Source organism: Phoenix dactylifera, chromosome 11 (genome assembly GCF_009389715.1).
Source record: "Phoenix dactylifera cultivar Barhee BC4 chromosome 11, palm_55x_up_171113_PBpolish2nd_filt_p, whole genome shotgun sequence".
Taxonomy (NCBI): domain Eukaryota; kingdom Viridiplantae; phylum Streptophyta; class Magnoliopsida; order Arecales; family Arecaceae; genus Phoenix; species Phoenix dactylifera.
Window position 1 is genome coordinate 8825361 of NC_052402.1, and position 15217 is coordinate 8840577.

The 15217-nt window shown below is 40.3% G+C and overlaps 1 protein-coding gene across 1 annotated transcript; it reads left to right on the plus strand.

Moving 5' to 3' along the window:
- Positions 1–12802: 12802 nt before the first annotated feature.
- On the plus strand, positions 12803–14193 carry LOC120112367 (transmembrane protein 45B-like). Its single transcript, XM_039131493.1, has one exon. It carries the CDS (start codon positions 13032–13034, stop codon positions 13959–13961), a length of 930 nt encoding a protein of 309 aa, XP_038987421.1. The 5' UTR covers positions 12803–13031; the 3' UTR covers positions 13962–14193.
- The last annotated feature ends 1024 nt before the right edge of the window (positions 14194–15217 follow it).

The window sequence follows — 15217 nt, forward strand, 5'->3', positions numbered from 1 at the left end:
CAGCAATCATATGACAGGAAATGACAAAATATTTCATGACATGGATACTACAGTTATACCCAAGGTTCGATTAGCAGATGGGTCTGTTGTGCAAGCTAAAGGAAAAGGAAAAATTGTAGTTGAAACCAAGAAAGGATGCAAATACATTCAAGATGTTCTACTTGTACCTGACCTACAACAAAATTTGTTGAGTGTTTGACAACTAATTGAACATGGCTATGATCTGCATTTTGGAAATCATGGATGCAGAATTTATGATCGAAAGAACAAAGATCATGTGATTGCAAATGTTAAGATGGAATAAAACAGAAATTTTTCCATAAAGTTTCAATATGGAACATTCTCTGCCTTGAAAAGTGAAGTACTGCAGGACAGCTGGTTGTGGCACAAAAGATTTTGCCATCTTAATTTTAATGGGCTAAAGCTGCTTAAAAGCAAAAACATGGTATATGGTCTTCTTGAGATTGAAACAAGAATGGATCCTTGTGAGGGATGCATAATGGGAAAGCAACACCGCAAAACATTTTCAAGACATGCATCATGGAGAGCAACAGCACCTTTGGAGCTTATTCGCATTGACATCTGTGGGCGAATGCGAACTCCTTCCTTAAGTGAGCATAGGTATTTTCTCATCTTTGTGGATGACTATTCTCAGATGACCTGGGTGTATTTTTTTAAAGAGAAATTATAAACTTTTCTGGTCTTCAAGCAATTCAAGGCTTTTGTAGGGAAGCAAAGTAGCAGTGACCTTAAAACTATTCGAAGTGACAGAGGAGGTGGATATACATCAGGAGAGTTTGAAGAATATTGTAAAAATGAAGGCATCTGGAAGCAATTAACAGCAGGATACAGCCGACAACAAAGTAGTGTTGCAGAATGTAGGAATAGAACCATTGTGGAGATAGCAACCTCAATGCTAAATGAGAAAGGCTTGCCCAAAGTTTTTGGTCGTTAATACAATTGTTTATATTCTGAATAGATGTCCTACAAAAGCAGTGCCAAATAAGACTCCGTTTGAGGCTTGGAGTGGAAGAAAGCCTTCGGCAAGCTATTTCAAAGTCTTTGGCTGCATTTGCTATGCTCATATTCCTTCTGAAAAAAGGAAAAAAATTGATGAAAAAAGTGACAAATGTATTTTTCTTGGATATAGTTCCAATACAAAAGGATATCGACTCTATAATGTTGAAACTAACAAGTTAATTATTAGTAGAGATGTCATTTTTAATGAAAAAGCCCCTTGGGATTGGAAGGAAAAGAAAGTCCAAGAGACACCATATGTAATTTTTGAAGTGCAGGACAAAGTTTCAGAGATGCATGATACGGTTACTTCTTCACAAACAGTATCAGCTCCTTCAAGCCCAAGTTCAAGTAATACATTTTCTTCATCAAATCTCTCCTCTCCTGAATCTCCTCCATGGAGAATGAGAAGATTAAGTCAGCTATATGAGTCATGCAATTTCTCAGCCATAGAACTAGAAAGTTTTGAAGAAGCAAAGATGCAAGAGGTTTGGGTGAAGGCCATGGAGGATGAGATGAGCATGATAGAGAAAAACAACACTTGGAAACTAGTTGATAGACCAAAGGGAAGGAAAGTTATTGGTGTCAAGTGGATATACAAGTCTAAGCTGAATCAAGATGGGGGCATTCAGAAGCATAAGGCTTTGTTCCGAAGCCAGGGATAGATTTCTCTGAAACCTTTGCTCCAGTTGCAAGGCATGAAACAATAAGAATGTTAATTGCTTTAGTTGCTCAAAAGAAATGGAAGATCTATCAGTTAGATGTTAAATCAGCCTTCTTAAATGGAGTAGTGGAAGAGGAAGTATATGTTGAGCAACCTCAAGGGTTCTTGGTAGAAGGGGGAGAAAATAAAGTTTATAAATTAAAAAAGGTCCTATATGGGCTGAAACAAGCTCCCCGTGCCTGGTACAGTAAATTGATAAATATTTTACCTTGAAAGGGTTTAAGAGGAGCAAGAGTGAGCCCACATTATATGTTATGAAAGAAGAAAATTATATTCTCATTGTTTTAGTCTATGTTGATGACTTAGTTATTATGGGCAATGATGAGAAGGCTATTCAAGACTTCAAGAATGATATGATGCAAACCTATGAGATGTGTGATTTGGGATTACTACATTATTTTTTGGAAATTGAAGTATGCCAAAGGAAAGATGGAATTTTCATTTTCCAAAAGAAATACGCAGAAAGTATTTTAAAGAAGTTCAACATGGCTGGTTGCAAATCTGTACATACTCCTTTAGTTGCAAATGAGAAGTTCAGAAAAGAAGATGGTGCCAAGAAGGTTGATGCTTCTACATATAGGAGTTTGATTGGGAGTCTCTTGTACCTTACCATCACTAGACCTGACATTATGTTTGCTGTAAGTTTGCTTTCAAAATATATGCAAAGTCCAAGTCAGAATCACTTTGGAGCTGCAAAAGGAGTTTTGAGATACTTGAATGGCACACTTGAGTATGGAATATTGTACAAGAGTGCAAACACCTCAAAGCTATTTGGGTATACAGATAGTGATTGAGCTGGTTGTCTTGATAATATGAAGAGTACCTCTGGTTTTGTTTTTATTCTTGGTACAGGTGCATGCTCATGAGTCTCTAAGAAATAGAAAATTGTGGCTCAATCTTCAACTGAAGCAGAAGTATGTTGCTGCAGCAAAAGCAACAGCACAAGCAGTATGGCTGTGAAGGAACCTTAAAGATATTGGAGAAAAACAAGAAGAAGGAACAACCTTGTACTATGATAATAAATCAGCTATTTACATTGCCAAAAAACCAGTCAGTCATGGTCGCACCAAGCATATTGCCATAAAGTATCACTTTATCAGAGAAGTAATAGAAAAACAAGAAATTCAGCTGGAACATTGTTGAACTGAAGATCAACTAGCAAACATATTTATCAAGCTCCTAGCAGACATATTACCAAGCCCCTCACCAAAGAGAAATTCTTTTATCTTAGAGAGTTGATTGGAGTTGTAAAGAAAGTGCACGAAGAGGGAGTGTTGAAATGTAATGCACTCCTTTGCTTTAATGAATATTTTGATGTATCAAAAATATCTAGCTGTTTCTTAGATAAGGGTCATGTAAGTGTTGAGTCTGTTCAGTTCCCTATGAAAGGCTGTTCAGTTCTCTATGGGAGATATGAGTAGTCCATCAGTCACTATTGTTGTACAAATAAAAAAAAAACTCTGAAATATTCTGTGTTCTGAATACCCTGTCTTCTCCGTTGATATCTCCAACAAGGTGTGTATTCGCTGTCCTAAAAATTCATCGCTTCAATGACTGGTGAACACCTTGTGATCATAAATTTCTCTTACACTTTGGAGGAATCTGGTCTAAACTGCAAGAATGCTGTCAAGTAATTAAAATCTCAGCTCTTTAATGGCCTCTTTGGCTCCTCCATTCCTGTCAGACTACAATCGCGGTATGCCCAGACCTCAGATGTCGCTGGCCGAGAAACATGCAAATAGGAGAAGCAGCAAAGCAAATGGGGGATCCGCCCAGGTTAGTGGGGCTTGGAAATATAGAGAAAGAGCAGAGTTTTTGGCCGCGGCCTTTGAATCTTCACTCAATTTCTTAGCTTTGGAGCATGGGGTCGGTTTCCAGAGGATACATTATATGACGATTGACCTATTTCAGTTGGAAAAAAAATATTGAAGTCAGTTTTTTTAACCTTAAACCCTTTTAGCTATTCCGATCTCTCTTACCTTGTAACAACTCTCATGATGGACTGTAACAGTTCCTCGCTGTTGTTTCTGAGTCTTCAGGGGTGAAAGTGCAATGTCTCTGCTGTAAATTTTTCAAATTGAACCAGTAATGAAGGCCGTGGCTTTTGCCTCCCTTATCTCGATATATGTATATATTTGAAGCTTCTTGAATGGTGGAGTTGCCTCTGGCTTTTTTTTTTAGTTTTTTTATTTGTTATGGAATCATTTGAGCTATCATCCAACTAATAAGGTGATTTAACATTCAAAGAGCCATGATAACTGACAAAAATTCACAAGACTCAGCTGGAACAGGCCTTCTTGTTGGAGTCAATAAAGATATATATATTCATGGTTGGCTTCCATATCATTTAGACAGGCAGCCTTATATCAGTTATCTCTTATGTAAGATATGAACCTTGAATGAACGAGACATGAGATTTCTTTTTTTGTTTCAATGAAGAACGAGATGTGAGATTCCCTTCGCAAAGTCTGAACCTCCTATATATAAACTTGAGTGGCCAAGCAACTCCGTTCCTTGCGGCTAAGTGCAACCTGCACCTTATCAAAAAGAGGGTAAAAACGAAAGAAAAAGAAAGATTCCGGTCTTATCTTGGTTGTAGTAATTTTTTTAAAAAAATTATGACTGCGACTTAGAAAAGAATAAAGGAAAAGACAGGATGATCAAATGGGAGTTGGTAACCGGCCTTTTTTTATACGCGGCAAAGCTCGCTGCGCACCAAAAGATAAGGACCGAATTGGCAAGAATGCATCCAATGAGTTGCCGATTGGATGCATTCATACTTCTTAAATGCATTAACGTTAGTTTGGAATCTGGTCATCGATTTCAGTGTTCAGCTGCTTCAGAATCCAAGTAAAGTTCATGTGAATGATGTTAATGATCCAATACATGAGTCATGCATTCACCTAAAATGTTGTTAATGTCACGTAGAAGTCAAGAATGAAACGTGACATCCAATGACTTGGTTGTGTGAGCTCTCAAGTACATCTCAGAACAAGTTGATACTCATTGTAAATATATAGGCTATATAAGAGTCAAGTCAGGTCAATTGTGTTCTCACTGGACTTTTAACCCAGACTCAGAGGCAAAACTTCATGGGTCGTCTCAAAAACTATGAACTCTCGAGGTGTTCGTGGCAGCTTTATAAGCTATGGATTCTGAACACCAAGTTATCAACTCTAAGGCTTCTGGTAGTGCATATTTACTACTATGTTTTCCACTTTTCCTTCAGCTTATGATTTTATCTTATTTTTCATCAAACGTGCTTCTTTTTTTTTTTTTTTTTTGGTAAAAACGGTATTCATATTGCTCTTACATAAGTACAGTCTGTCAAGTCAGAAGCAATCAAATGATACAATGGAGAAGGAACCTTAGTAATACCAGTCCAAAAGAACTCTCTAGAGTGTTGAGCAATGTAGGAGGCGACCAAATCGGGGAATTATTTCGACGGAGACTCAATTAAAGCACCAATTTGTATCATGATCAGGCAAACACCATATTGTACATGTATACAGCTGGACAGTAAACTAAATATCGAGTCTTTAGTAAAGTACATAATAATTCAAATTCAATGATTGGCCAAAATAAGTTAGAGATCCATAACATTGATCATAATCTATGCAATCAAAATTATCTAGGAAAATCAAAAATTATATATTTTTGAGATCTCTAACTTATATATCAAGCGGGTGCAAAAATGGTTAGTTTCAATCCAAAAGATAGTATCAAGTTGTGCCTGGAGGGTGGCAGACAAAACCTGGGACGAACTAACAAGATCATTAGTTATTCTTCATTATTTGTAAACCAATCATTTTTGATGTAACTCAATTCCCTAGCATGGAAGAAACTCATGGTAGAGAGAACCCTTTTGTATTTGGACCAAATGAAGACCAGAAGAGAAAGCATGGTTCCCTTGTCAATGAACCATAGAAGCGTCAAGAGAAAGGTTATAGAAGAGACATATGGCCTTGTTGAAATGTTAGAGGATTAGATGCAATTGAGTAAATGCAATACATCTGACGGAGATTTATGGTAAACTGATATTATAGACATGCTCCGACCCAAATTAAAAGGAAGAAAGAAAGATATTAAACAGTCTTAGAATGTGTTGTTATTTCTTACAATCTTGGCTTGTGGGTATGGGTAATGGTTGGGTTTCATGTACTCTCATATACATGAATTCTGCTATATCTATACTACATAATAACAATTCCTCTTGTGGGCACGGGTAATTGGTTATGTCCTGCATTGATATGATAGCAGGCTATGATCCTATATTCTTCAGCCAAAATCCAATCAGATGGTTAGGCCACAGCTTACATGGATCCCAAACCTAGTCCACGAATCTCAAGTCGTATAACAATTTGCGGTGCAAGTTGGATGCCAATGTGGCAAGTTCCCCAAGAATGTCAACAAGCTGATATTTGGTTATGGCTTGTAAAATTTTGATCCAATATGAGCTCTCTACCTGACCCAATATAGCTTGAAATTTGAAATCCTATATCCCAAATTTATGCAGGTTAGGTATGGGTCATACCGTGCATAATGTTTATAAGCTAATATAATGCTTAATACAACCTCACAATCATGATTATTTGATGTCTAATATATAGACATATTCAAGTTAATTTATGTTAAAATAATTCAACATAATAATGCAATATGGTGGATCACGTAACTTTGCAATAACTGTCCCACAAACCATGGTTCTTTGTGGCTGGAACACAGTAATCTTCACGTAGAGGAAGAAAGCAGTGCATTTTTTTTTTCTTTTCTTTTGGCCCCTTCTTTAAGTTGGTTGTTATTGTTTTACTCTATCTGCCTGCCAACTACTACTATCCAGCTTGTTTAATTAGTTGCGTGGTACTCGTTTAGGTTCACTTCAAAGCTCTCTTATCCAATAGGAGGACCACGAGATGATAAGCCACCGAATTGCTCAGGACTTAGTAGCACCAAGAAGAGCCCCATGCACATACTCCTAAATATAACAGATCTATTCAAAATATAATCATCCATTTGGTTTCTAAATTAACATCATGTAAGCTTGCATGATTTATTTTATCCCACGCTCACTTCAAGTTGGAGGAAAATAAACTGCTTCTATAATAATATTATAACAACAAAAGTAAGTAATCATTTCCTTGTACAAGGTTAGTGATATATTGTTTTTCTTTTTGAGGTTCTTGAGTATAGCACCTTGTATGGATAGTACCATATGTAAAACCTTAGAATAGCAATGTTCATATGTGACATGTCTTTGCCAGCAAACTAAACTAAGCCTACAGGGCTAGATTCAAAAACATTTGTCACTTGAACAAGACCACTTGGATAATGAATCTTAACAAGCTCGCTGTAACTTCATGTTTTAATTTGGCATCTCTTCATACCCGGGACAAACAAAACTGCGTTCCAAATTATACAAGCTCAAAGGAGAAAGGAGCAAAAGTCATCACTTTGAAACGGAAAATGCTTCAGGGTTCATTGGATTCACACCTGCTGATTTAATAACTCCACAATCAACAAACTCCCTTCTAAGAATGGCAATGGATAGAGTACACACAAATTTTTTCCTTTCGTACCGAACTCATTTAAAATTCTACTATCTAAATTGTCTTAAAGTTGATTAAAATTTTGCCCAAAAATTTCAAACTTGTCCCATCAAAAAATGGTAAATCCATTGGAACCCGAACCTATCCGATTAATCTTTATTCGTACCAAGTTATTTAGGTTGGATGGGGTACCCAACTTAAAATTATAAAGAAATAAATAAATAAATAAGAAAGGAGGGGGGGAGGGTAATATCAACTAAAAATGAGTATAAACAGTTTGGCAAACAATCTAAATAAAAATAATTTTTTATAGCATAGATTTTAAGGTAGAGGTGAGTTCAAGTCCCCTCACAATATATATTTTTATAAAATTTTATAAAAAATATATTATATATAATCGGGTTTGGGTAGTAGGTACCCGAGGCACAAATCCAAGATCTATCCCAAACCCTAATCAGTTTTAATTTTACATTCCAAGCACGTTCCAAATCTTATAGGATTTTACTAAACAGATCCAACTAAGGTTTGGGATGGGTTGGATACCCAAAAAAAAATTGCCCGGCTGCCATCCCTACTCCCTATCTTTGGCAACAAATCCTGCATGTTGTACCAATCTTTTTTTGCCACATGGCAAGAGAATTGTTTGTATGCATAAAATGAGAAAATTGTAGCATTACTCCAAAGTGCAAGGATAACATCACTATTTTAGTTGTCTCGATAGAAAAAATCATGCTTTTATTATCCCGTCTTTCTTGGTTGTTTATTCCAAGAAGTTATTATAAATATGGCAAGAAATTTGCATTAATAAGCAATGAGATTGATTTCTTTGTTCATGGAAATAATGTCTTACGAAGACCGGGTATGTAGAACGATGGAAGAGAAGCAAACCAAACTATACCCTCAAAGGGAATAGTTTAAATTAATTTGGATGATTTTGTTGACCACGAAAGCTTCACTCCTAGTTATGCATATGTAAAAAGGATCGAGCTAGAGTACTAAGCTAAGGCACATAAGGAGTATGATGGACTTGATGGATAAAATCAAAGATGAAAAATTGCACATTCATCAAGAGGAAAATTTTCTCCCTCCTTTGGAAAAGAAAAAAAATGCAAATCCAACATGAAGTATGAGTTATAAGTTAAAACCTAATCCTTCTCAAAAGCTAGGAGATATTCAACTTCTTATTTGTCTTCAAACCACATACTTTGGCTTTTAACATCTAGGGTAATTCAATGGGACAGTTATGGATATGATAGATTAAATCAAAGATAGTGATTTGGTAATCCATCCAGACAGGAGTTCTTTCCCTCCTTTTTCCCTGAAAAAATGCAAAGCCTTCATTTTGTACTAGTAAGGAGATATAAGTTAAAACCTAAATAGTCCATCGGAGAGGGCGGGAGGTATTCAAATTTTCTTGTTGCTTCAAACCAAATATTTTGATTGCTTTTAACTATTAAAGTTCAATGGGGAAAAAGAATAGTTTAAAGATATGATATTAAGATAGACATGTCATAACTAAAAATAATTTTTGGAGAAATTAAAATTATAACTACAAATTATGGATAGAAGTTTGACATGCATGCAAAATGTTAAGGAAGATTAAGTTCTCTTTGTCAACGTCGCCTCTCATGGTGTGCGGGGTGATGATAGTGACGACATGGCAAAGGTGACAAGGTTAGGTGGTTGCAAATAAGGCAACCATGCTAATGAGGTGTTACTAGAATATGTTATTAGCGTTGGTGATGTTGAGACAATGGAGGGAGAGTGACAATGGAGGTACCGTCCAATGATGAAGCTGACAATGGTGGATTTTAGGGCCCCAAAATTATTCGCTAAGATAGATAGGAGCAATAAGATTAGATGTAGATATTGGCGATCATATCAGCAACGCTAAGTGGACAAATATATCATTTAAGATATACTTGCCACGAGTGGAAACATGGTATGTGTTGCATCCAAATGCTTTTCCCGCTAAAAAAAAAAAAAACAATTCACAAGTCTAATACTAATACATAATTAAATATCTTGACGTGCAATACTAAAATTACAAAAACGATTAAGAATCAAAATTTCAAGCTAATTAATTTTTTTCCTCGAATGTTAGTTGGATGTTTGCACCATCTACTAGTCTTGCAAGCAACTTAAATGCTTACTTGTATCTATACCTGCCCCAAATGCCATAATTTTCTCTCAAGTATCCCAAAAAAAATACAAAAGAATAGATATGTTTGTAGTATTTTTTTGTAAATCAGGTTTCTCTTGCTTTGGAAGCTGGCTAACATGAACTGGGCTTCATGTGGGATAAACATTATTTAGCACCAACTCATTTTCTTGACTTCATGTTTAAGAAACGTATTCAGTACCTTCATCCCCTTCTACTGTTCCTCTCTAATGCTGCACACCCAAAACAAAAGGGTTCCTTTCTAACGATTTTGCCGAAAAAATCATTGACTTCATGTTGGAGAAACATATCCTTAGAACAATTGTCTAACCACCTAAAGCTTGGAAGAAAACAAAGTACTCCATTTTTTTTCTCAATTCTTTTTGTGTAGGGTGCCATTCAAAGCCCACATGACCTATCTGCGCCACCTTTGACAAAATTTTTGTGTCCTAATGTACATGGACCTTGGCTAATAAGAAGCAGCTCCCCTCCGGGCATGGCACACTCCTTTTAATAGGCATTGGTTGTGTGACTTAGTGATCATCTAAGGACTTAGGTGAGTCTTGTTAGTTTCAAAATTCAACAATATCTCAATTGGTGAAGCAAGCTACAAGCAGTCGAGATCATTTGTTATGTATTCCATTGCAAATTGTAGTTAGATGTCCTTGCGATAGTTTTAGTCATTGGCATGCATGTCTTTTATTTTCTTCAGAAAAAGGCATATATGTCTTCTATATTACACCAGATATGTGTAAACTATTGAAGCACTACAAGAAAAAGGAGCTTTGGCGACGCTTTTTGAGGCTTTTACCGACGCTTATAAGCGTCGGTAATTTTCTTCCCGACGCTTTTCAAAGCGTCACCAAAGCGTCGGCTATGTCGGAGTGGAAAAAAAATTGCTGACGCATTTGAAAAGCGTCGCTAAAGTTATTTTTAGAAACCAAATAGTTATTTTTTAAAATTCTTCAACCAGTTCAATTAGCGACGCTTTAAAGCGTCGTCATAAATTTTTTTTACAGAAAAAAAAATAACGATGCTTTTGGTTCCATTCGAATCTAGGGTGTTCCCAGTTGGGCTTCAAGATTTCCACCATATTGACGATGCTTTTGATCATGTCTTGGCAGTGACAGTTCACAATCCCTCGAGGGCTTGGCTTTAATTCCGATCGAGCGATCCGGCGAGCGACCGTGGTGGGAGGAACGTCGGCGAGGCCATGGAGTCGGGATCGATGAAGCCCTCGCCGCTGGATCTGTTGTCGGCGATCCTCACCGGGAAGTTTGGCGTTGAAGGGATGTCGCAGGAGACGGGGGGCAGCGTTGATCGCCGAGAACCGGCAGCTGCTGATGATACTGACAACCTCGATCGCGGTGCTCGTGGGGTGCGCCATCGTGTTCGTGTGGCGGCGGTCGACCGGGAAGAAGGCGAGCCGGCCGGTGGAGCCGCCGAGGCCGCTGGTGGTGAAGACGGACTTGGAGCCGGAGGTGGATGACGGGAAGAAAAAGGTCACCATATTCTTCGGCACGCAGACTGGCACCGCAGAAGGGTTCGCCAGGGTTCACAATCCCTGGTGCGATTGGTACCTTGGCGGGGGAGAAGGAGGAGGGATCGGGGGCTTGGGTGGCCTGAGAAGGCATGAAGCCGACGCCGGAGAAGAGGGAGGAGCTCCATCGAACTCCATCGACACCGGAGAAGAGGGATCGGGGGCCTGGGTGGCCGCTCTCTCTCTCTCTCTCTCGCTTCTTGGAAGGATGGGTTTGAGGGATCGGGAGAGGGGAGGGGATTTGTAGAGAGGAGGGGGGAGTGGGCGAGCGGCGGAGAGAGAAGGGGAGGGGGGCGGCTGGATGGGTTAGGGATCGGGAGGAGGGGAGGGGGGGATAATGGCCTCCGACGACGCTTTCTAAAGCATCGTTGGGAGGAAAAAAATAAAAAAAAAGGATTTTTGCTTCCGCCGACGCTTAAAAGCGTCGGCCCAAGCCACGGATTGCGACGACGCTTATAAGCGTCGGCGGAAGCCAGACTTTCTGGGAGAAAAAATAAAAAACAAGGATTTTTGCTTCCGCCGACGCTTAAAAGCGTCGGCCCAAGCCACGGGGTGCGACGACGCTTATAAGCGTCGGCGGAAGCCAGACTTCCAAAAACTTTACCGACGCTTCTACTTAGCGTCGGCAGAAAAAAGTCGGGAAAGATAGTTATTTTTGTAGTGAAGCTTACGGAGGGACAGCTGGATGAGATTCATGAGGGCAAGGAATATGATGCTGCTATCTTGATCACAACTAAACATCGCTTGTCCATGCAAACCATCAAACACGTGTTTATACTTAAGAGGAATCCAAAAATCAGGCTTTGCTATATTGCTAGACCATATGTGTGCATATTGGCCTTGTGAATTTAGTGTTTCGAGCACTTGCACATCGATCTATATCGGATTTAGGTCCAATTGGTGTAAATAATGTTCCATTTTGGTTATCTCTATAGCTAAGTTACGATCAACTAAAATTAAACTATATTTTCCATTTATGAATTCAAACATGACCTAAAATTCAATGAGTTTGATGCAGGCTAGATCATCTAGTTCAACCTATTCGAGTCGAAACTATTTGATTCGTTAAGTGAATAATGACCACAAATGAAGGAATTCGGAATCGGAGCCCTCAGGCTATCACACATAGTTTGCTTTGTTGCCTCAAAACGTATCTCCATTAATCCACTCTTCAAATATTTTTTCTCAAAATCAATTCTTGAAATGTAAGGTATAAGCTATCCGGGGCTCTAGTTGGTCAAACTACGTAATGTAAGCCTGCCCATATTGGCTGCCCTTCCACTGGTTCCCGTGGGTCAAAGCCATCTCCACACCGGTTCCCCCTGTGGTGCCCAAACACAAAAAGGCGGCTTTCAAGGCCGTTCCCTAAAAGTCCGAGACGAAAAGTTACGCGTGTTTATTTAAAAGCCCCCAAACGGCGCAGCTCTTGCGTGGGAACGACGGAACGTTAAGAGTTAGAATCCAAGCACTAATTCCAAACTGCTCCTAATCCTCCCTAGGTCAACTTTTTCCCTTAAACAAATTATCACTTTTTTTTTAGGGATAGGAATCAGCACATTTGTTGGAAGAAAGTTTTAGGCAGTATGGAACTTGGAAGGGCACTAAGACCATTCCTCCATTTCTAGATGGCCCATGGGTTCATGTCATCATGCATCACCCACTTACAAACGAGCCATTAGGTTTCAACCATGTGGTGAGTAATCCATCCCATCCCCCAAGCCAACACCCCCATTTAGTTCCTTCAAAGTTTCAAACTTTTATTAGAACCATCTAGAGTACTCCCTTTGAATCCCCACCTTAAATTCCCCCCCAATCCCTCCCACCACCTTTCCCCCATCACCCTCCCATATCCCTTCCTCTCCCTCCTCAATCTCCCTCATGGCCCTATAAATCTTGAACCAAACTCCAAGAAAGAACACATCTCTTGGCTTTCTCTCAACCAATACCTTCGACTCAACTCAAAACTCTGTCTCAAGTACTAGCTTCACCTTGTTTCATAGCCAAATCCAGGTGGCCAACAAGAAGACTTGGTAGTTGATAGCCATGGGCACTTTGGTAGGCCATGTAGCCCCAGGGTTTGGGTTCTTAGTAGTTGGGCTATGGCACCTCATCAACCACATCAAACTCCACTCTCTCCACCCCAGCTCCTATGTTGCACCCCCATGGTTCCCCACCCCAGTTTTTAGATACCTTGAGCTCATCCTGATAATACTCGGCAGCCTTGCCTCCATCGCCATGGAGCTCGTCATCGGCCCAGAGACCCATCAGCCCTTCGACACCGACGGAACCATCCCCTCCAACCACCTCCACAACTTCGAGCACGCCTCCATCTCCCTCACCTTCCTCATCTACGCCGCCTTCGCCATCGCCTTCGACCGCATCAAGCTGAGGCAGCGCGCCGGGATGACGCAGCTCCTCGGCGCCGTCGCCTTCGGCCAGCAACTGCTCCTGTTTCACCTCCACTCCGCCGACCACATGGGCGTCGAAGGCCAATACCATTGGCTCCTCCAGATCGTGATCGCGGTGTCGTTGGCCACCACCTTGATCGGGATCTGGCTGCCGAGGAGCTTCATGGTGAGCTTCGTGAGGTCGATGAGCATCGCGTTCCAAGGTGTTTGGTTCATCGTCATGGGCTTCATGCTGTGGACTCCGAGCTTAATTCCCAAGGGATGCTTCATGAACTCGGAGGAGGGGCACCAAGTGGTGAGGTGCCGCAGCGGCGAGGCCCTCGACCGCGCCAAGTCGCTGGTGAACATCCAATTCAGCTGGTACGTGGCCGCCATGGCACTGTTCTCCATGCTGCTCTACTTGTTCTTGACCAAGAGGTACCCCGAGGCGCCGGAGTACCTGCCGTTGGTGGAGGAGGGTGTTCAGGAGGAGGATGAGGACTTGGAATCCCAGAGGAAGCTCGAGGAGTCTGATAGCTTTGTTCATGCGGGAAAGGGGATGAGGGCCATGGAGCTTGAGAGGTAAGTGGAAGGAAGGGTCTTTTTCTTTCTTTTTCATCACTCAGCCTTCTTTTATTTGGTTTTCAAGGTGTTAATGAGATGGAAAGATCGATGCAGCTGGTGCAAGCTTAGGGGATTCTTTTTTTGGTTGGAGCCTTCTCTGGTTGGATGTATAGAAAGTGGGGTTTTTATTTGATCTTGAAACAATTGTATCAAACTTTCTAGTGCACTTTTAAGTTGTCACAATGTGAAATCAATATCTTGGCTATGAACGGACGCTGTTGATGGCAATGGCTAATGAAGGAGGTACAACCAAATCGGAGATACGGGTTTGTGTTGGGCTAAACATATTAAATATATGTCATATGACTCGCATGTTGCCACATATCACCTCTCCTTGTGCTAGACAATACAGGGAAGTTTCAGAAGCTCAATTGAACCCCACCAAATCCACCTACTCCCAAAAAAAAAAGTTGTGCTTTAACCATCCTAAATATAGTTTGATATAAAACTCCAGGACATCAACGTCTACTCTAGGAGGAGAGAGATGCCACCGTCAAAATGGGGGTTTTGTATCACCACTATATAGTTTTACCAAGGTTTTAGCTACTTGAGCAAGGGAAAGGACCCTATACATCGTTGACATGTTAGTAAATGGGATGGGCTTAATTGAACCAGAGGGTTTATTGGGCAGACCATCAAAATCAATAATAGACACAGCACAACATACGCACTATTTTAAGTCCTATCATGATTGAGGACGATTGTATTTCCAAGGCAATTTCAGATGGGCCAATCAACTCAAGGCACTAGCAATTACTTTGAGCAAGAATCTCTCCAGAACAAGGGAGCATTGTTTGTGAAATCCAATCAAAAAGGCCTAAAAGTTGTTGCCTCTGAGGTATGGGCATTCTTTTCAATGTCCTGATAGGTAAGCTCGGCGGCTGCTCCTGATCCACCGTGTGCTGGAGCCATTGCATATTTTAATTGGTTGATCCTTTTGGTGAGCTATAGCCGATTTGGAGACTTATCAAAGTTGTAAAGTAATGCTAGCCAGACCCAAAATATGGCATGCTAAATTGGCTATGATATAGACATCCAACTAGATTATCTAAATTAAGCAATGCATTTTGGGATTAAAGAGGACAACTCATCTACCTCCCCAACCCAACCCCAAGCCGCATGTAAAGGAGACCAATCTCTATCTCAACTCCCTCTTACCCTCACCTTGCTCCCGACCTTCCTCCGGCCATGCTGCTATCGCCGGCCACCTCACCACCT